This window comes from Ursus maritimus, unplaced genomic scaffold, assembly GCF_017311325.1.
Source record: "Ursus maritimus isolate PB19 unplaced genomic scaffold, ASM1731132v1 scaffold_15, whole genome shotgun sequence".
NCBI lineage: Eukaryota > Metazoa > Chordata > Mammalia > Carnivora > Ursidae > Ursus > Ursus maritimus.
In genome coordinates, this window is record NW_024423897.1 from 52476328 (window position 1) to 52499532 (window position 23205).

At 39.7% G+C, this 23205-nt stretch overlaps 1 protein-coding gene across 2 annotated transcripts in view; it reads left to right on the forward strand.

The window, feature by feature from the left end:
• DNAH5 (dynein axonemal heavy chain 5) overlaps positions 1-23205 on the forward strand; it is a 209694-nt gene that overhangs the window by 21360 nt on the left and 165129 nt on the right. For both annotated transcript variants that reach the window (XM_008689897.2, XM_008689898.2), the window contains exons 8-16: positions 522-635; positions 1863-1970; positions 4020-4142; positions 4699-4914; positions 8015-8122; positions 13533-13618; positions 14729-15050; positions 15970-16176; positions 21388-21559. In XM_008689897.2, coding sequence (XP_008688119.2) covers positions 522-635; positions 1863-1970; positions 4020-4142; positions 4699-4914; positions 8015-8122; positions 13533-13618; positions 14729-15050; positions 15970-16176; positions 21388-21559 — 1456 coding nt within the window. The remainder of the gene's footprint in view (positions 1-521; positions 636-1862; positions 1971-4019; positions 4143-4698; positions 4915-8014; positions 8123-13532; positions 13619-14728; positions 15051-15969; positions 16177-21387; positions 21560-23205) is intronic.

Here is a 23205-nt window from a genome sequence, read left to right on the forward strand (position 1 = left end):
AGCCTGTGGGCCAGGAGTTTGGGTGCAGCCCAGCTGGATGCCTCTGACTCAGCATCTCTCCTGAGCTTGTGGTCAGGGTGTCGGCTCATCTGAGGCTCGCCCGGGGAAGGACCTGCCTCCAGGTTGCTTGTGGGGTTCTTGCAGGGTTCAGTTACTTGCTGGCTATTGGCTGGAGGCTTCCTCAGTTCTTTACCGTAGAAAATATGGGAATGAGGTGCAAAGTGGGTCCAGGAGCCAGTGGAGGAGAGAAGGTGTGGGTTCAAATGGGGCTGCTGCACTCTTGATGCTCTGTCCTCTTTATTGAGTAGATTTTATAAGAGAAGGCCGTGAAGAGATCCCTTTAAAACTTCAGTCGAAAGACTTACATTGCTCTTCAATGTGGCAGTACCCCTCAGTCCCGTGGATTCAGTTTTATGCGAGATGCATAGGATAAACTGAAAGTCTGACACGAGGGACTTGTGTTCTATTGGAAGTTCCTCTGTAATCAATGCATTAACACTGCTTTCCTGTCTTGTCCTTAGACTTGGCGGGAGATGGATATTCGAGTTACTGATGCAGCAAATGAAGCGAAGGACAATGTCAAATATCTGTACACACTTGAAAAATGCTGTGACCCCTTGTACAGTAGTGACCCTGTGAGTTAAAGATCTCTGCTTGCTTAGTCTACTGATGACCTTTTTGCACTGGCTGAATTGAATGTGCAGTTTGATTCATTAATAGTACAGTCTGTTGGAAAAGTCTTTGAAACCTCTTTTTACTCTCAAGAAAATTATATATGTATACAGTTGACCCTTGAGCAACATGGGTTTGGACTGTGTAGGTCCACTTACACATGAATTTTTTCAATAAACACAGTACAGTGCTGTAAATGTATTTTATCTTTCTTAACCATTTTCTTTCTCTGGCTCACGCTGTTGTAAGGATATAGTATATAATACACATAACACAAAATATATGTTAATCAACTTTTTATGTTATCGATAAGGCTTCTGGTCAACAGTAGGCTATTAGTAGTTAAGTTTTTGGGCAGTCAGAAGTTATGCCTGAATTTTCAACTACATTGGTGCCCCTAACACCTGCGTTGTTCAGGGGTCAACTGTACTCATGCCTATCTAGATCTGTCTATCTCTATCTATCTATGATGCATATGAAATATTATATATATATATATTTAAAGATTTTATTTACTTATTTGACAGAGAGAGAGCAGGAAAGCACAGGCGGGGGGAGTGGCAGAGGGAGAGGGAGACGCCTGGCTCCCTGCTCAGCAGGGAGCCCAATGAGGAGCTTGATCCCAGGACCCCAGGATCATGACCCAAGCCGAAGGCAATCGCTTAACCAACTGAGCCACACAAGTGCCCTATGCAATATTATATTTTAAAAACCTTTATTGTATATTCCAGTTTCCAGTAAGTATTATAATTAATATTCTGGATGATTCTCAAAGAAGTATGGGAAAGGTTATTGGCTGATGTTCTATCTTTTAACTTAAGGGAGTGCCTGCTTATGTTTATTACAAAATTAACCATTAACCTTGTCATTAACAGAAAGTTAATGTTTCTTGCATTGAAACAAAATTTCATTGAGTGCATCTGACTAAATAACACAAATAAAATTACCCTTAAATACATTTATGTGAAGTGTTAGTTAATATTTTAGTAGTAGTGTTAGTACTGTTAGGTAAGTTAGAAGTTCTTTAGTAAGTAGTTCATTAGTAAGAAGTTAGTAGTGCTAGTTAATATTTTAAAAATTAAAAAAATCTTTTAGCTAATTTTATTCTGTTGGAGATTGAATGGTTAGGCTATTAGAATTTTGCTGAATCTGATATTTGTTTCTTTGAAAACTGATGTGGTATCTTCCAGATATCCATGATTGATGCTATTCCTACACTTATAAATGCAATTAAAATGATCTATAGTATCTCTCATCACTATAACACCTCGGAGAAGATCACATCTCTGTTTGTAAAGGTAAGTTCATAGCATAGAGTCCATGGTCACCTATATATTTTTTGCAGTGGTTAGTTTTTTAATACTTAGAAATCACCACATTGGCATAATTCAGTATCTGTGTATCCCACAATGAAAGCAAAAATTTTAATCTCTCAATAGAGATAGAATTAAGTTTATTTGTGAGACTGATGCCCACAAATCATAAAGCATTATTTCCAAAGAAATTATTATAATAAATATTGTATTATTTATATATAAAAATGCAAAAAAAATCAAGATTCTTTTTGAATTTCCTTCCCTGTGTTATTTAGCACATTATTTATTCCTATTGGGTAAATTTTAATTAAGAAAAACTACATTCAACTGGCTTTCTCCTGTTTTATATTTTATGTGCCACTTTTCCAAATTTATTTGATGCCACAGTTGTGTACTTGGTGTTATTAGAACAGTAATCACGATAGTAAAAGCCACTTGCAACATTTCCGTCATCCATAAAGCAATTATAATGATTCTGCCAAAAAACATAACAATGTTTAAACCTTATGTCCTAACTCGTAACTGTTTATGGCGAGCACTGTTGCTGTTCCCATTTTGAACAGTCTCTAAGAAGTAAATGACTTTCATTACCAAGGTGAAAATTTTAAGTGTTGTATTAAAATGGAGGCATTTTTGCCTCATCTGGGCTTGTGTTGTGAATGCTAACATAGTGGGAGGCATGGCTCTTGCTGGGAAGGGGTGGACAGGAGACTCTCTTTCTTTTGCTCTCAGTCAGGCACTTCAGGTATAAAAAGGAGGAAATCCATGAGATTCTTATGCCACTTCTTCCCACATTAAAAGGATGTGTTAGGGTTGTGAGGGGTATTCACTCAAAAGTCAGTTGGTGTTATCACGCCAGGCTTCATGCATATTATCCGCAAGTGTTGTTTTTGAACAAGACTGTGAAACCAACATTTATCTAATTTTGAAAAACCTTTCATTATGGACATTTTGAGGCAGGTACAAAAGGAAAGAGAATGGTGCACCAAACTCCATGAACCTGTCACCTAGGCTCTGTCCACACGCCGTGTTGTTTCACGCGCACTCCCGACCTTTACCCTACACACCCCGGACGTCATGTCATTCCATGCATACTGTGTAGTCATCTAATTTTCCCTGTAATTTATAAACAAAGTCACGAGAAAATTCTGAAGCAGTTTTTTTACAGTTTGGAGGGTTGGATAAAATGTGAGTGGATATGGATGTCAGCTTGACTCTCTGTTGCTTCTCCTTTTGACATTTCTGCTCCAGCTCCCGGTGTCATGAAATGACCAGGGGGGATAGTCCTTCTCATGGCACTTGGAGACTGTGAGTTACCTGTTAGAGCAGGCTACCTACGGCGACCGCGGGAACTCTCGCTTTTACGTGGGGAAGTGAATCCCCCCCTGGCTGGTTCAGACGTTCATCCTACAAGCACAAGGGGGCCTGCATTGTTGATTTGCCATAGTGCTTCCGGCTCTGATTTACCAGTGGTTTTGACAGTACCTATTGAATCTAAAAAAGTCAAACAACTAGAAGCAAAGAGTAGAAGGATGATTGCCAGGGGCTGGAGAGTGTGGGGAATGGGGAGATACTGGTCAAAAAACTACAACTTTCAGTTATAAGATGAATAAATTCTGGGGCTCTAATGCACAGCCTAGTGAGTATAGTTAATACTGTATTGTGTCATCACAAGTTGCTAAGAGAGTAGGTCTTAAGTCTTCTCAACACACACACACACCACACCACGGTCACTGTGAAGGGGCAGGTGTGTTAGCTCGACTGTGGTAATCGTTTCACTCTGTATATGAATATCAAGCATCACGTTGTGCGTCTTAAATATATACCATTTTTGTTTGTCAGTTATACTTCAGTAAGGCTGGGGCAAGAAAAGGTTGGTGCTGGATCATAGTTGTGATGGAAAAAAAGTAAACCTGATGTCAAGTACATAGATTGTAGACTCTGGGAGTAGAGGAGTCAAGGACACCCGAGTCCAGTTGAAGACTAATGGCTGTTTTATGTACTTAATGCCGTTTTATTGGGAAATTCCAGGTGACTAATCAGATGATATCTGCGTGTAAAGCCTATATTACCAACAATGGAACTGCTTCCATCTGGAGCCAGCCGCAAGATGTCGTGGTGGAAAAAATATTATCTGCAATTAAACTTAAGCAGGTAACAGTCAGCTTAATAATGTATTTAGATAACGTTTTAGTATTTGTATGTTGTTTTTGCCGATGCATCTGAAATCACTTGGCAATGACCATATTTTTGGTTGCTAGAAAGTCATTCTTTTCGTAGAATAGTAATTCTTTATCGTTAAGAAAATTGAATGTTAGTAAATCTGCTCTCACAATTTATTCACTTATTCTACTGTTTTGGGGGCCTGTTACGTCCGACACCATACTCAGTACCAGAGATGCAAAGGTGCGGTAGTTTCTTTAGTTTCTTAGGGACAAATGGGGAGCTAGACACAGAGTGAGGCTACTGCTGGCCAGCGGAACCAAGTGGAAAGTCTCTGCCATGGAGTTAGATCGTGAATAATTAGGAATTTGCTAGACTGGGAGTTGGGAAACGATGACATTCCCTGGTGAAGAATGGAGACACACAAAGGCGTGAAACTTGAAGGGTTTGCAATTCTGCCCTAAATCTGTAGCTGCCTCCACTTAAGAGAATAGGGTTGATACCTGTGTTATGTTCCCTTCCTAATATTTTGGTTTTGAATTTCAAGGAATACCAGCACTGCTTTCACAAGACGAAACAAAAGCTTAAACAAGACCCAAGTGAAAAGCAATTTGAATTTAGTGAGATGTATATTTTTGGAAAATTTGAAACTTTCCACCGACGTCTTGCCAAGATAATAGACATCTTTACAACCTTCCGGACATATTCAGTCCTGCAAGATTCTAAAATTGAAGGGCTGGGAGACATGGTCACTAAATACCAGGTTCTGTTCTTTATTTTTTTATTTTTTAAAAGGTTTTATTTTTTAATTATCTATCTATCTATCTATCTATCTATCTATATCTATCTGTTTGAGAGAGAGAATGAGTGGGAGAGGAGCAGAGGGATGGGGGAGGAGCAGAGGGAGAGGGAGAAGCAGGCTCCCCACTGAGCAGGGAGCCCGATGTGGAGCTCGAGCCCAGGACCGAAGGCAGATGCTTAACTGACTGAGCCACCCAGGTGCCCCTAAAGATTTGATTTTTTTAAAAGTAATCACTACACCGAGCGTGAGACTGAACTTAACAACCTGGAGATCAAGCATCGTGTGCTCTACCAACTGAGCCAGTCAGGTGCCCCCCAGGCTCTGTACCTTAAAACTAAATTTGCTACCGTTATCCATAACTAAAACTTTAATATTTTGTGCAAATATCTATATTTAGAATGATTCACATAATCCATCTGTAATGTTAGATGGAAGCTTATGGCCCTTGAACAATAAAGAAATTAAATCTATTTGAAAATTGTGTAATGGTGCTAATATGTTCTTTTCAGGTATGTGATTATGAGAATGAGTTCTCAATACTCTAAAATTAATCATCATTAGCAAGAGCATTTTCATTAGTAGCACAAGAAAAATGTTTGAATATAACTTATTATTTCGTTTATTCATGCAAGAAATATTTAATGAAGCATATACTATGTGTCAGGCACTAGCTGACACCAAGTTCTGAGTGAATCCAATTTGTGGCTGCATTTAAGCATTTTATTTGGACCTATGTTAACAAAATAAAGGGGACCAGACTTTAATTTAGCCTGACCATTCCTAATTATTTTGATTTTTAACTGCTTTATCTTATAAGGGTATATGTGTAACTCATCTTAGTTTTTAAAACGGGCACAGTGATCTAATAATGTTCTGAAGATTTTTAAAAAAACAATTTACAAACAAAATGGGTTTTAGATTCTTAGTCTAGATATAGTCAAGTTTCTCTTGTTTGGGGACAGTAATATTAAAAGCTAAATTATTTTTTTTTGTACTTGAATTTGAAAAGGATCATATAATTTACTGCCACACGTTGGTTTTTGTACTCCAACAGTTTAAGCTAATATCAGGAATCTTTTTCATTTCCTGAGTAGACCAGATCTTAGGAAAGGAAGAAGAAAGACCTCTGTTATATGGCAGGAAACATTTTAGGTGGGCTGGGTGTTATCTGCCGGGCGGATAATCTATCTCTGAAACCGACAGTTTTGCAAAACAAAGACAGAATATGGTCATTTACTTTTCAGTTTGGAATTTATTTATTTTCTATTCTTAATGAAAAAATAACTTTGGAGCATATTTCAAAGTTTATTTTTGAAGGAGAAGTTGAACTATACATCTAAATGCAGATAAAGACCGTTCTAACTGGGAAGAGAAATTGCTTTGAAAATCTAAAGTGAAATGCGGAGTAAAACGGATGGACCAGAGGGTAGTAACATAAAATGTAGATGGTGCCTGAAAGCATCAAGTGAGATTTTTGTGTTAGTACCAATGTTAGAAGTTCAAAATGCTGACCATGGAAGTCAAACTCAGGCTCCTTGCATAGCTATCAAGGTCCTTTCCACTCCTCCCACCTCCTTGCCCACCTCTCTTCTTTGATGTTCTCCAGACACAGGTCAGTTCAGTTCAGTCCACCTTTGGGCTTATAGAACTTTGTTTCTGGAAAGTTCTGCCTCTGGATCATCACATGGTTATTCCTTCTTGGCTTCCAGATCTTCATTTAAATGACCCTCTCAACTAGGTTTTCCTTGATCACTGTTCCTCTCAATCACTCTATGTCACATTGCTCATTTTATCACAGTGTGAAGTTATCCTGTTCATTTATTTGTGCTTTACATAGATTCTGACCCCTTTCCCACACCGAGGATGGAGGTCCTCTGAGAGCAGGAACGTTTGTTTGTTCTGTTCCTTCCTGTGTCTTCGGAGTTCACTAGTGTAAAGTAGGAGTGCACCAAGTATCTGTCAAGTAAATGATTTACGAGATCGAGTTTGATTAGTTGGTGTAAGGTCATGATTAATCAGTTTATTAACTTAATACTCTTAAGTGACCATTAAATCCAATCATAGAGCTGAATTTTCTCAAGGTCTCTAGATCTTTTTTATTGCCATATGACTACATTGCACATTACATGATGGGTGGTGTTATATGGATACAGTGTCTTCATAGAACTAATTTTGTGGTTATACAGCGCGAAAGGGTAGGTTTTAATTAGTAAACTTGTTTCAAGAAGTTGCGCAGTTTATACACTTTTGTCTATTGAGAGATTTGAATTGATGTTTAAATGGAAATGACTTTGAAGAAGAGATGATGGAAGGAGGCGTAAATTTCTTCATAAAAATTATATGCCTGTGTCAACAATGAGGGCACCTGAGTTTGAGAATGGCTTAGTACCTGGTTAAGAATGATCGTAGAGCACGATAGCTCATTATTCTGAGCAAACAAAACGTAGGATAATAGTATTCTCAAGGAGACGAGTTGCCTGGTTTGTGCTTTTGTAGTCACAGACTGTGGCTTTGCAGGGTGGGAGGAAGCAGTTAATTCTGGGGAGTCTTTAAACGGCAGATTGTGGTTTGATGTTTTATTTAAGACACGTGAGGCCTGGAAGATAGTTTTTCATCTCCAGATATTACAACTATTTTCTTCCCAGGCTCTTTAGGTTCTGTTAGTGTTATTTATTTTCTGAGAAGACTTAAATTTTTCAAAGAGAAATGTTTTAGTAAATTCTACTCTGGGCTTTTTTTTTTTTCCCCCTCCAGATGTCATTGTAAGAAATTGTTAGAGAAAACATTTCTCCTACTTTTCAGATGTGGTTTTATTTTCTGTTTTTCTTTAGGATTATGTAAAACGCCATGAAAATGCTTTCTAAATGATTTCTTTGAATGCACTAAGCAACATTATATTGCATCTGAAAAGCATTAAGCAATGCAAATAATTAAAGAACTAAGGCTCCTTTTAAGTGGATTTTTGGGGAATGATTATACAGGTTTTACATTTAAAGGTCATATTTAATGAAGTAATGCAAGAGTATTGAAATATTGTCTTACTTCTTTCATAACATTTCAGAGTATGGTTGCTACCATAAAGAAAAAGGAATATAATTTCTTAGACCAGCGGAAAATGGATTTTGACCAGGATTATGAAGAGTTTTGCAAGCAGACTAATGACCTTCATGTAAGTCATATAATAAAATTCCTGTTGACAGTTGTGTGTTTATTTTTTCCATTCTGTGTAACACTGCTAATCATTAACCATTCAGGAGGGAGAGGTGTCTTCATCACAGAGGTGACCGATGGCAACCTCAGCCTGCATTTTGTGATTTCACATTAATAATTGAAGGCTCTTTTTCATGGATTAAAGGGTCATAAATATAGCTTTGGATAATGATCTGCAATCACACACTTCTGTGTGTCTCCCATCTTAGTTCTTAGAAAATTAACTTTCATCTTCTGTTGAAATGTGGGGTTGTTAGAATACAGAAATTTGTTTCCATTTGTTTGTTACTTTATAGCAATGATTCTGACCAACTGTCTGGTAGGTTGCAAAGGCAAGGTTGCGGCTGGCCTTAGAAACAGTGGTATAAGGGACTCACTCAGCACCTGGATCCCTCTTGATCTGCAGTGTCTTTCTCTTTTCCTTCTGCTCCCAGGCCCCCACCCCTACTCCCTACACACCAGCCATCTTGACTTCCAGTCCATATGGACAATGAATGGCCATTAGCAACTTCAGAGAACAGATATCAGGACCAGACCCAGCTTCAGATCCCTAAGGAAAGGGTTGGGTTGGCCAGTTCTAGTGGAGTGTCTAGCCCTGGATCTGTCACCTGTGGGTTATGTGGTAAAAGTAGGGGGATTGGGACCTCTTGGGGGGACGTTGGGAATGTTTGTTTTAGAGGAGGAGGGTCAAGGAGCGTAAGGGGGAGATGACCCCATAGGTGTCTACCACAGTTCTTATGCAAACTTCTTTCATCCTAGTGACATGCTAAGTATATGCCTTTCTGATTATAAAAGGAAAACAGCCATTCTGTTACTTCTTTTCCAAATTTTTGGTTTGAAATCAATTTCTACACTTGAAGGAAAAAGAGCTCTGAGGGGGCGGGTTCAGTGGTAAAAGGAATCATAATAAAATGAGTTAATTCTGTATGTTCGGTACTGCCCAAGCACTTTAGGGGTGTTAACTATGTAATAATCACAATAATCCTATAAAGTGGGTGCTGTTATTACCTTCATTTTCAGAGGAAGAAAAAGGCATAGTGAAGTTACGTGACTTGCCTAAAGTCACAGGGATAACAAGTGGTAGAGTCAGGATTAAATACAGGCAGTCTGGCTCTAGAATTCAAGTTTTTAACTATTATGCTAGAAGAAATGTTTCAGTTGATGGGAAGATATAGTGCCTATGATAATTTATGCAATCACTTCTTTTGGGGGCTGATTCAGACATAAGGACAGTGGATCTTTTTTTTTTTTTTTTTAAGATTTTATTTATGTATTTGACACAGAGAGAACACGAGAGAGCACAAGCAGGTAGAGCAGTAGGCAGAGCAGAGGCAGAGGGAGAAGCAGACTCCCGCTGAGCAGGGAGCCCGATGCGGGGCTTGATCCCAGGACCCTGAGATCATGACCTGAGCCGAAGGTAGGCGCTTAACTGACTGAGCCACTCAAGTGCCCCAAGGACAGTGGATCTTGCTCTCTTTTTGGAAATCGATGGGCAGTGGCAGTCCTGATTCTCTGCTCCCTCTGTGCTTCCCAGCAGTTTCGGAGTTCACGGTACTTCAGTAGCTCGTGTGTGGGATAGAGGTAGACGGTGAACGCCCTGAGGGCGGGAATTGTCTTCCTTCCTATTTCTGTCTCCAGGGTACCTTACGTAATTGGAGAAAAAGAATGTTTGCCGAATTGATGTGTGGGTCATGAATTAATAACAACTAGATTTATTGCAAATAAACAAGCATTTACTGTACATCAGTTATGCACTATGCTTCTATGCTGCGGGTTATAGATACAGAAATAAATCATGTAGATTTGCCCTCAGAGCTCACAGTCAGACAGAGGCAGACATGTGATATTAAGATATAAGTACATATATGTTAGAATAATGAGTACATCATTTAAAAAAGGGCGAATAGTGGCTAAAATAGGGCGAATAGTGGCTAAAATGACCAACTGTAACACTCCAATATTCTGATCTTGTCCTGGAAGAAGTGAGGATTGAAAGATAAAAGGACATATTCCATAGAAGTCCTAAGAAAGCTTATGGTAATTGCAGCAGCCGTTGAGGAAGGATATGAGCCAAGGAGAACACCCTTACCCTCTGCTTGGCTGGGATTCGTAAAGGCTTCAGAGAGGAGGCTACACCTGATGCTGGAACTATATGTTGTCTAAGTACACGGATAGGGTACACGAGAGAAGTGGGGAGACTGTTTGAAGACTATGCCCACTTTGTATAATACCAAGAATATAATTTATAAATACCCTACAGCCTGGTTTTAAAGCATTAGTTATAGATGTTAATTCCTATTCTCACTAATCTTTCTCTCTGTTTTTTTTTTTTTTTTAAATTCAACACTATTGTTTATCTCGTCTTACACCTCAAAGATGGTCTACTTATCTTTTTGGTTGGATGACAAATTTTCCTTTGACTTCTTTGTCGCTTTCTCCATTCTCTCTCTCTCTTTTTAAAAAGATTTATTCATTTAAGAGAGAGCGAGCACACAAGCTGGGCTAGGGGCAAAGGGAGAGGGAGAGAGAGAGAGAAGCAGACTGCCCACTGAGTGCAGAGCCCAATGCAGGGCTCTATCTCATGACCCCAAGAGCCAAATCAAGAGTACGATGCTTAACCGACTGAGCCACCCAGGTGCCCCTCTTTTTTCTTTTCTTTTCTTTTTTTTCAAGATTTTTATTTTTAAGTAATCTGTACACCTAACGTGGGGCTCTAACCCACAACCCCAAGATCAAGGGTCACACGCTCCACTAACTGAGCCAGCCTGGCGCGCCTCCATTCTCTTTATCTTAACCATGCCTTTCTCCTTTAAATTACTCATCCACTGTCATGAATTCAGCCCTTGTCTCTATAAAATCAGGGTGAAAATACTGACCTTTCCATAGCTCTCATTGGAGTTGGGGATGGAGGTGATGAACCTTGGAGACAAGGGATGGAGGGGACCAGTAACCGTGGGGTCTCCAAGATAAAGACTGGAGGGCGTGGGGCGGGGGTGCTGGTAGGGGTACATAAGTGGTTTGGATCAGGGCTGTTTCCAGTGCTCCACTGTCCAGGGGATCAGAGCCTGGGATCCTGTACAGGTTGAGGGTTCCAGCTGGTGCTAATTGGTCAAAGAGAGGCAGTGCCTTGGAACTAGGTGAGCATTGGAAGTCTAGAAGCAAATACTGACTCCAGCAGGCAGAGTAAGGCAGTATTTAGTAGGTCTGAGCTGTCTAGATGTCAAGCTGAGAAAAGAGAAAACTGAGTAGGACTTGAGAGCCCAGAACTAATAAGAGGACCAGTGTGAACATTCCATGGCTGGACTCCACAAGACTGTAAGAATGGGCTTAAGGATGAGGGAAAAGAAGACGAATTCAAGGTCTTTGATGTTCATAGAGCTTAGCACAGGCTTTTGTGAAGCCATAGGGTAGAAGAGGAAGGAAAACCAGGTACAAGTGTTAGGGCTCAGTAAAGTTGTCTGTCTGAAGTTCGAGGGAGGAACTAGAAGCATTGCAAATGTTCTCGTTGTGCATAGTTTATACACAATTTTTTTTTTCTGTGAATGCAGTGACAACATTCGAGGGTTTATTTAGGGAGGCTAACTGTACTGTTCTTAGGTGCAAGACAATTTCTCAATCTTAGGCTGTGGTCTTTGCAGAAGAAATAACATCAATTGATCAATATATCTATATTTTTCTATAGAGAGGGTATTCATATATACAGTTTCCGTGGGAGTAGTGAGAAGTATTGAGAGCAAGAATATATTGTCATAGGTGTAGTGATCTTTCAACTTTGGGGCTCTGCTGAATGGGGCAGGGAACTCCCAGGTAGCAATGTGTCTTCAAATGTTGAGTGTTTACAGTGGTCTCCTGGATATTTCCAACCGGTTGTCTTGCCACATTACTTGTGTACCATCAAGCTCATCTCGGTACGTATTCTCACTGCATATGCAGCCAGCTTCCTGGTTTTATCACTACATAAGTTAATGACTCTTTTAGGATTGTAGAGGCTCAAAACTTCCATCTGGCAAAACTGACGAAGAAAAGGATTGATTGGAAATTTATCTTGAAGCATGAGACAGAAAATAATGAAATAATTTTTCTGTCTTTGATTAACTCAATTTAGATTTTAATGACAGCGATACTAAATCTTACAGTGAACAAAGAAAAAAATCACGTGCTTCATTTTTTTGGTGCGATTTTTTTTGTGGGGGGACAAAATTGTACAATAGTATAAGATGTGTGAGATTCTTAGGACTACCATAATGAAGATCATTTTGGGAAATAGATTTGAGGGCTTCATGAAAGAGGTGCTTCTTAAAACTTTGATATTTAAGTCATTTCTTTTGAAATTCTCAGGAGTGATTTACTAATTTATTTTTCTGTAGTGGTCTTATGGCTCTGGGCTATGGGTGTGTTTCTGTAGCGTGGATTTGCCTCCCTTCTGCTGGGGCCCCAGTGGTTTTGCCATTCCAGACTAGCTGTTACATTAATGTCTTAGGATAGACCCTCCCATCTCATGTGTAGTCTAAACCCAGACCCCTCCTCTAGGTGTGGCACAGACATAGGATTTCATTTGCTCTAGGGCGGAGGTCAGCAAACTATGCCCAAGGGCCAAATGCTGCCCTGCCTCTTTGTTTATGGATTGTCTGTGGCTGCCTCTGCACAGAGTGGTAGTTGAGTGATGGTGAAAGGTACTTGCTCCACAAAGCTGAAGATAGTTGCTGCGTGGCCCTTTCTAGAGGAAGCACGGGATCATGATCTACGGGGTCTGTTTTATCCATTCATGGCTCTGGACAGATGGCAAGCTCCCTTGTTTCTTTCCCCACTTTATGGACAGACTCACTGCTTGGGCTGGGCTGCATTTCAAGAGCCCTGGCTTCCTGCAGGAGTCTGCTGAGAGTGTTAGGACCCCACAGCTTCTCTACCCACGCTGTGAAAAAACCCCAGAGCTAACCCCCGGGCCCTGTATCTGATCCAAACCCATGGAACCCACTATGATGCCAACTCCCGTGACTGCTCTGACTTTCAAGTCCCTCTTTGTTCTGGCTTCTGAGCATTTATCTTTCAAGTTCAGGTGAATATTAAATTTTCTGTTATATTTTATCCTGTATTGTATCTGTTCATAGATAATGGGGAACTCTTTTGTCTTGCTGCTCAATAGGACTGTTTTCTCAATAATATCGTAACAATTTATGGTGACTACACCTATGTGGTGAGCACTGAGGAACGTGCAGAATTGTCAAATCAACGTGTTGTACCTGAAACTAACATAACATTGTATGTCAACTACACTTTGATAAAAAAATGCATACTCTAAAAGTTTTTTAAAAATAGGACATTTCTCAATGCAAATTTACTGTTTACAATCAGACTTTGTTCTATTTTAGAATGAGTTGCAGAAGTTCATGGACGGTACATTTGAAAAGATTCAAAACACAAATCAAGCTCTAAGTATGTTAAAGAAATTTGAAAGGTAAAAATTTGAAACAAATTCTGTTCTGTCTTCTAAAACTGGGGTCATGTGAGCATAGTTTAGCTTATTTTATTATTATTAATTATTTTTTCATATTCTAATGGAAAGAAAATCCTTTCTTGTCATTCTGCATAACAAGGTCTCTGTTTTTAAGTTCTTCAGATGATTAAGAATTTATTTTATTTCGTGTTAGCTTTAAAGTACCTTGTGACTGCTTATCATATTAATGTTTAAGTAATTTGAAAAAATTCTTACCAAGTTAATGGTTTTGCCTAGATTTTAAAGGTTGATACTATTTTTTTTTTTTTTAAAGTGAGCTCTATGCCCAACATGGGGCTTGAACTCATGACGCTGAGATCAAGTGTCACATACTCTACTGACAGCCAGCCAGGCACCCCAATACTATTTTTAAAACCACTTTCTTGAGATATAATAGATTGATACTATTTTGATTTTTAAAAAATGTCAAATAAATATCTCATTCTTTTCTATTACCATGTATTTTTTTAATGATCTTCAGATTTATTTATTTATTTTTAAATTTTTAATTATTAACATATAATGTATTAGTTGTTTCAGGGGTACAGGTCTGTGATTCACCAGTCTTACACAATACACAGCACTCCCCACAGCACATATCCTCCCCAATGTCCATCACCCAGCCACTCCATCCTTCCCAACCCCCTCCACTCCAGCAACCCTCAGTTTGTTTCCTGAGATTAAGAGTCTCTTATGGTTTGTCTCCCTCTCTGGTTTTGTCCTATTTCATTTTTTCCTTTCTTCCCCTATGATCCTCTGCCTTGTTTCTCAAATTCCACATATCAGTATTTTTAAAGGTTTTATTTATTTATTTGAGAGAGAGAAAGAGTGAGTGGGGGGAGGAACAGAGGGAGAGGAGCAAGCAGACTCCGTGCTGAGCGTGGAGCCTGACGCAGGGCTTGATCTCATGACCCTGAGATCACGACCTGAGCCGAAACCGAGTTGGACACTTAACCGACTAAGCCACCCATGCGACCCTCCATTACCATATGTTTTAAAATAAATCTTAATGAAGGAGATTGCTAGATATCTTCTCATTAATTCAGACCATTCACTTTTTAAAAAAATCAGATTGAATATACCTAATCTTGGTATTGATGACAAATACCGGCGTATCCTTGAGAACTATGGGGCTGACATTGATATGATCTCCAAGCTGTATACAAAGCAGAGATATGATCCTCCTTTGGCTCGAGACCAGCCTCCCATCGCTGGGAAGATTCTGTGGGCCCGCCAGCTCTTCTACAGGATTCAGCAACCAATGCAGCTTTTCCAGCAGCACCCGACCGTGCTACAGACGGCTGAAGCCAAGCCCGTGATTCGCAGTTACAACAGGGTAGCCAGGGTGCTTCTGGAGTTTGAGGTTCTCTACCACAGGGCATGGCTTCAGCAGGTGAGTCTCTACATGTGTGCTCTTCAAAAACATCTTCATTGTCAAATCAGTGGGAAACCCTCTGCTAGCATTGGACAGTTTTATTCCTGTAGAAAGTTAGATTGGTGGGTATTTCCTAAGGCAGGTTTGCTTGACTGTAGATAATCAAAGAGTATAATAGGTCCATGAAGAAAAATAATGACTAATTTTGAAAAAAAATTATAAGCCAGGTAACAGAAACTCATTTTTATTTAATTTATAGACTCCTAAGGGAGAAAGAAGATCCTGTTTATTGGTTCTTTTACCTAACTGATTAGGATTTCTGGCTTTTTTCTGTTCTGTAATGTGTCAGTAAATACTAGTATGTCTCTGTTAAGCAAAGTCTTAAATTTTCTTTGGTTATACTACGTTCCCCCTACCAAGACTTGTATCTCTTTGTAGATTGGCAGGAAGTATTTTGGAGGATAAAATTCAGGCTGACAAGGCCTCTAAAATGGTATCTCATTTTCCTGGTTCAGCTTTTGGTGCCCGAGCCAATAACAGAGATGTCTTCATAGTGGTATTCATTGTTTTTCTAAACAACTGCAAATTGAGTTTAGTAGATTTTATGAAACTCTTATTAGGAAAAATGAGTAGGCATGAAGGTACTACAGAGCTAAATGGCTTTTGAGAAGCCACCACTGCTGCAGTCTACTTATCTGTCGGGTGTGAGAGAGTCACAACCCAGGTGTTTTGTCAGATTGACAGCATAGTGTCACTGCCAAGAGCTTGAAGGTCCTTTTCTGAACGTGACCTTAGAAGAAGAGGGTTATCTTTAATTTGAGAAGCTCAAACCCATGGAGGAATACTTACTGGTCATTGTTCCCAAAAATGGCTGAGCTAGATACCCTGTGTAGGCATTGAACTTCCTACTAGTAAAAATGTTGATCTCTTCACACAGATTGAAGAAATTCACATAGGACTTGAGGCATCTTTATTGGTGAAGGCTCCACGCACAGGGGAATTGTTTGTAAACTTTGATCCTCAGATATTAACCTTATTTAGAGAAACAGAGTGCATGTCACAGATGGGTCTAGAAGTTTCACCATTTGCAGCTGCCCTGTTCCAGAAACGGGATGTATACAAAAAGAACTTCAGCAACATGAAGGTATGGTACTTTAATTTTTCCTCCTTTCGGGCTAGCTCCAGTTTGTATTAAAAGAATCTGGTGATGTGTAACTCTTGAGGGGTAATAAGCACCCAGGATGACTGGAGTGCAGACTAAGAGGGAATGAGACCATAGGGTTGGCAAGGGCCAGGTCATCACCGATCTTGTAAACCCAGGGTATGCGTTTGAATGCTCCAGGAAGCCACTGTAGGAATTGAAGCAGGAGAAAAAGGCATGATGTTTTTTAATAATAAAAATTGTTCTTGCTGCTGGGTAGAGAATAGATTTTTAGGGGGACAAGAGTGTCAGTGGGAAGGCAGCGTGCAGGCAGTACTGGTTCGGGTTGGAGATGAAGGTGGCTTAAAAAAGGGTTGCAGCCGGGTCAGTGGATTAGAGAATAATGTCAGTAGCAGGTTATGAGGGAACTGGAGGATGATTCCTTTGTTTTTGATGTGAGCGGCACAGTGGATTTACTTAAGTAGAACGATTATGTATTACCGTGTAGGGCATTTTGCTGGACAACTTGCTGAGTAGCATGCAGTGGCCCAGAATGAAAGTTCCATTTACAGAGATGGCAAAGACTGGACCTACTATATTTTGGAAGACAAGAGGGAATCAGTAATTTCCATCTGAAGTAGAAGATGATTTTTAGAGCTTGAAATGGAGGTGTTATCCATGCAGATGGATAGGTTAAGTCTGGAGTTGAGTGGAGAAGTCAAAGTAGAAGGCATAATTTTGAGAGTTTTAAAAATGCGGTTGATATTTAGGGGCACCTGGCTGGCTCAGTCAGAAGAGCATGCAACTCTTTATTTAAAAAGATTATTTATTTGAGAGAGAGAGAGAGAGAGAGAACGAGAGGGGGAAGGGGCTGAGGGAAAGAATATTCAAACAGACTTCCACTGGGCATGGAGCCTGACATGGGGCCTGATTCCAAGACTCATGAGATCAGGATCTGACCTGAAACCGAGAGTCAGATGCCCAACCAGCTGAGCCACCCAGGCGCCCCGTGAACATGCAATTCTTGATCTTGGGTTCATGAGTTTGAGCCCCACTTTGGGTATAGAGATTACTAAAAAAAAAAAATTTTTTTTTTGAAATACAGTTGGTTTTTAAAGTCATTGTCCTGGGCGAGATCCCCAAGGAAGAAGAAAAGGTAAAGAAGAGTGGAGGGCCTAGGCTAAACTCTGGGTTGTCCCAATATTAACAGGTCTGATAGAGGAGGATGAGTATGTAAATAAAATTAAGGATTGGTTGTTGAGGTGGGAGGAAAGGGTAAGAAAGTCCTCATGCAGGAGGGAATGAACACCAGTGACAAATGCAGCTTGGAGGATATGCAAGATAAGTGCAGAGATGCAGCCATGATATTTGACAACGTGGAAACTCTCGTTACAATTCTATAGTGGCTAACTTCATCGGATAAAGCCAATGAGGCCATGCCTTTGCATAATGCTTTACATTTTAACCATTCATTATTCCATGTGATCTTATCCATAGCCATGTCAGGTAATTGGGATAGAGTACTGTTATATTATCTTATGACAAAACCATGACTCAGAGTAGTTAAATGACTTAGCCAAGGTTTCATATCTAATAAGTGGCAGAAGTTGGACCTGAACCTAGACTTGTAGCCTACTGTTTTCCACTCCTTCATGTTGTATTAAAAAGCTAATGTTGTCAATGGACTGACATTCCTCACGTGTGGGCCCATCAGATACTGGTCAGCATGTTGAGATTCCCTTTTAGACTTTTCTTGCCTGTTAGGAAAACCACTTAGTCAATTTACAGATTTACAAAGAAACCAGTAATTCTTTTTTTTTTTTTTTTTTACTAAGAAATAACATTTATCAGAACATAAAGTTGCTAACAATAATTTTGTCCACAGGGGCACCTGGGTGGCTCAGTCATTAAACATCTGCCTTTGGCTCAGGTCGTGATCCCAGCGTTCTGGGATCGAGCCCTGCATCGGGCTCCCTGCTCAGCGGGAAGCCTGCTTCTCCCTCTCCCACTCTCCCTGCTTGTGTTCCCTCTCTCGTTGCCTCTCTCTCTGTCAAATAAGTAAATAAAATCTTAAAAAAAAATAATTTTGTCCACAGAATTATTATTTCAGTTCTGTCGCAGGTTAACAACCAACCTCAAAATGTAGTGGCTTAAAACGACCATTTCATTGTATTTCATGATTTTGCGGATAAAGAGTTTAAGCCAGCCTTGACTAGCTGATTGTTCTGTTCCATGTGGCATTGACTAAGGTTACTTAGTTCAGTTAGCAGGTGTTGCATCTGGAAGGTCCAAAGTGACCTCATCCTCATGTCTGGTTCTTTGGTGGGTAAAGCTGGAAGTGTCACTCTGCTGAAATTAAGGACTGGAGCATCTTTGTGTGGTCTTTCAGGATGGAGGCCTCAGGGTAGTAAATTTCTTATGTGGTAATTCAGGGTCCTAAGAGAGGACATTGCAGTAAACACAGAGGAAGCCGCATGGCTTTTAGGACAACCTCATAGGTCTTAGCATCACTTCTGTTGTAATCATTTGGGCTCCATAAGTCCATCCAGATTCAAGGAGAGAGGACATAGATACTACACCGTGAGGGAAGGAGGGTCAAAAAATGTCTTAAAATGTTAATATGTCATGTAAATGACAATTCGAGCAAGTAAATTGTCATCTGGTTGGCATTTATTGTATCTTGGAGGTTGAAAGAGGGAAAGGTCCCTACCCAACATGAGTGGCTGGTAGGAACAAATCTTTTGGCAGGTTTGGGGGACCAGCTCTGATGTTGCAGAGTTATCGTGTTGAATATTTAACAGAGCTCTCAGTCTCCTGCAGATACGCCAAGGTAGCTGAGAGATTGTTTTCCTCATCTTTTCCTTGGAATGTAGTTCGAAAAGAAATAAGCCTGCCTAGACTAATAGTTACGATTATAGATTCTAAAGTTAGTTTGATCTGGATACAAACCATTATCTTTGGGCAAATTATTTTACCATTCTAAGCCCAGTTTCTCATCTATAAAATGAATAATATCTCATGGGGTTAAAAAGGATAAAAGGGGAGAAGTAAAAGGCCTGCTGATTTGCTTCCCAGATAGAATAAGTGATGGGCATTGAAAAAAGATAAGCCATGGATAAATGCTTCAGCAAATGTGTAAGTAGCTGCTAATAGAACCACCCAATGTAGGCTTTTCCAAAGTGGCTTTCATGGAAATTGAAAGGATATCGAGGAATTATGGAAAAGTATTATATGAAGAAAGGATTATGTGGTCCATTTGGGAAATGTTGGGTTTAACAAAATTCACAAAATTCTGTTGGGCTTCTTCCTTCATTCTTGCGGTTTTCTCAGAATCATTAATATTAATTGTGATTGTCCAAGAGGGGAGATAGTGTATACAGTGTTTTCCAAACTTACCCATCCAGGGACCGTTTTTCTTAAAGAATGTCTTAGGGCTAGTAATCCAGGGAAAACACTTGGGTAAATATTGATCTAATGACAAAGTAATATCAACATGCACATTACAAATATGAACTTAAAAACAGGTGTACTGAGAAGAGTGTTAAAGTTACTTTCTTACAATGAATTATCACCAATACTAACATTATCAAAAAAGATAGGCTGGAAGTGCTTTTAGTCTTATTCAAAATGATAACATATGAACAAAATACCGACACAGTTCAATATTATGTAACAGGTAAATTTAAATGTAGGGACAGAATCTATGAGTTTCTAATCACAAATGCTCCTGATAACAACTAATTAATAAATTAGGGAAATACTGATTGACCGTCTCCTATGTGCCAGGTACTGTTTCACGTGCATTGAACAAAGCAGACAAAATTCTTGTTCTTGTAGAAACTCTTGTCCTTATATTCTAGTTAGGTAAGACAGCAAATAAATCTTGAACCTTACAAATGGGTAAGTTACATAGTCTATTAGCAAGTGATAGGTATATGGAAAAAAATAGAGTAGGGCAAAGAGGATAGAGTGTGTAGGTGGTTTTGGTGATGGTTTACAAACTTATAAACTTAAATAGGTATTTAGAATAGGCTTAATTGAGAAGATGGCATTTGAGTAATTATTTGAAGGGGATGCCAAGTCCCTGAGACTAGGGACCAGCAAGGAAGACAGTAGTGCAGGAATAGGGAAGGGATGAGAAGAATGATTACAGATGACATCAGAGAGGTAGTGGGGACCAGCTTGGGTAGATCTTTGCAGACTCATATAAGAACTTGTAGCCCTAAATGAGATGGGAAGGCATGATGGCCCTGTAAGCAGAGGAGTTAATAGTCTGATTTACATTTGAAAGGATCCCTCTTGCTGCTAAATTAAGCATAGACTGTAGGGGGCATTAGTGGAAGCAGGGAGACAGTGGTAGACCATTACAATAATTTAGAAGAGAGTCAGTGATGGTGGGAGCGTGCATATGGTAAGCAGGTCAGATACAGATCTCTTGAATGTGGAGCAAACAAGATATCCTGATGGATTGCCATGGGTGTGAAAGACAGAGCCACCACTGGAGAGAATGGAGAATGCTGTGGGCGGAGAAGATTTTGGGGAAGAACAGACTTTCAGGTTTGGACTTGCTAAGTTTGAAATGTTTTTTATGTACGCAATTGGAGATACTAAATAGGCTTTCACCATATGTGAATCTAGACTTCGGGAGTGAGATCTGGGCTGAGGTGTGAATTTGGTGGTCTTTGGTATATGCATGATACCTAAAGCCCTGACACTTGCTGACATCAATGCTGGTTCCTGACTCCTTGTGTGCTTTGGGTCTTCAAAACTTGGCCTCCGATTTCAGCAATGGGCTGAGGCCAACTTCCGGTGACCCCAACACTTCGGGTGATGGATATGGTCCACAGAAAGTACCCAGAGGGCAGTCAGTGTACAAAGTTGAATGAATGAGCTTCATGAGGCACAGGCTAAGGTACTGGTAACTTGGTTTAGAAAACTCACTTGACCTTAGACCTCTTCTTGCCTTTTGGGCTGGATAAGGGGCGAGAAACTCCTACTCTGAAGTTGTTTCTCTTCTTCAGCTGTATTTTATTGGATTAGGAATTTATGTTTATGGAGACATTTCTCATCTTCTATTCTTGTTTTGTTTTGCCCACTTTACCTGCCAGGCTGTTACTGGAGCTGGACCCTAAATAAAAGCCATCCTTTTGGATAAAAAAACAGGATATTTGAAGTGTGATCTTAGTCGATCATTTAACCTCCATTTCATTGCAGATGATGCTGGCTGAATATCAGAGAGTGAAGTCAAAAATGCCTCCCACCATAGAGCCACTGATGGCCCCTCATTTGGCTAAAGTGGACGAAGCTCTCCAGCCTGGCCTGGCTGCACTGAGCTGGACCTCACTGAACATTGAGACGTACTTAAAAAACACTTTTGCTAAGATCAGTAAGTCTGTCTGAATGGTTATTATTTCTCATTTTGAAAGGCTGAGTTCTTAACGTCTACTGTATAATTTCTTCTAGATACTGTGCTATAAATAATGCAACGGGAGTGTTATTCTTGAGCTGTTCCCTAGGGAATTTTACCAAAATACATGAATTCATTAATTTCCGGGAAACTATATATATTCACTTTTTAATTTTATCCCTAGAGATAAACTGCATTTAAAAACTATACTTATTGTTAGACACTAGACTTTAAATAACATGGTCAATTTAAAGTTGGAAAACTGATTCAGAGATGGAGTGACCTCTAATGTGACACAGATGTAAGCAGAAAGGGTGAGTTTAGAACCCAGTTCCCTTGCCTCTAAGCCATAGTCTTTCCAAAATACATCCCCCTGGGAACTAAAACAGGAGGAAATGGGCTAACATTCTAGAAGGAGGTATTTATGAAAGGCATAAAAACTTCATAGTGAGAGTTTTCACAACCAAATTAGAACAGGCTACCAGGGTAGACTTTAGTACTTCCTCCCTAGAGAATATTAGGATTAGAATATTTACACTTGGATGTTTTATTATTATGTTAGCTGGAGACAGGAGCTGGTTTCTAAAGAAGCTCTCAGTTCTCTGATTCTGTTTTGGTGATTTAAGTGAAAGATCTAAGATGGATGTCAGAAGGCCAAAATGACTCTTAGGGAGTTAAAAATCAAGGTATCAGCAGATGATTTCTTCTGGAGGCTCTGGGAGAGAATCCTTTCCAGCATCCAGAGGCCATCTACATCCTTTGGGCTCATGGTCACTCCATCCTCAAAGCTACCAACATAGTATTCTCGAATCTCTTTCTCTCTGTTTCTTTGCTTTCATGGGCACACTGTTTTCTGTCTGACTCTGACTCTCCTACCTCCCTCTTACAAGGACTCTTATGACTACACTGGCGCCTCCTTATGTAGATAATTCCCACCTAGATAATTTAGCACGGTCTCTACATCTCAAGACCCTGAACTTGATCACATCTGTGAAGTCCCCTTTGCCATATCAGGTCGCATTCGCTGGGGGTTAGGATGTGGATGTCTTGCGGGGAGAGTTGGGTCACAGATGTCCTTGAAGAAGCTTTCAAGAATCAGAAACAGTGAAGAATTATATTGAGCACACATGCTCACATAAAAGTGTTGGTTCTCTTTCAGTAGGAAAAGAGCTTACCGGGCAGAACCTTTGGGTATCCTGGTATTAGCTCAGCAATGGTTGAAAACTTTTAGGGCCTTATTCTTTAGGAAGCAAAGGTATTTATTTAAGGAAGTGTTTTATGTCTTTGATACATCATGAGTATATAACATGCACTTCTCTGTATTCGATTTTAACTTCATTCCCCAGACAAAAGCAATAGCAGAAAAAAAGAGAATTCACTCTATGGTATCTGTTGAAACTGTATTATCCCTTAGAGGGAGCTTTATTAACCATCATTCCTACTTTTGATGTAAAAGTGTTAATTTCCTCTAGAATTGACCTTTCTGTCCATGGAACTTAGTGTTCAATATTACTTCTGCACAACTTTAAAAAAAATGTACCTTTTATGATAGTAATTGTAAAAGAAAAATTGAGGGAATTTCACTTCAGTATCTGTTGGGGCACCTGGCTGGCTCAGTTGGTAGA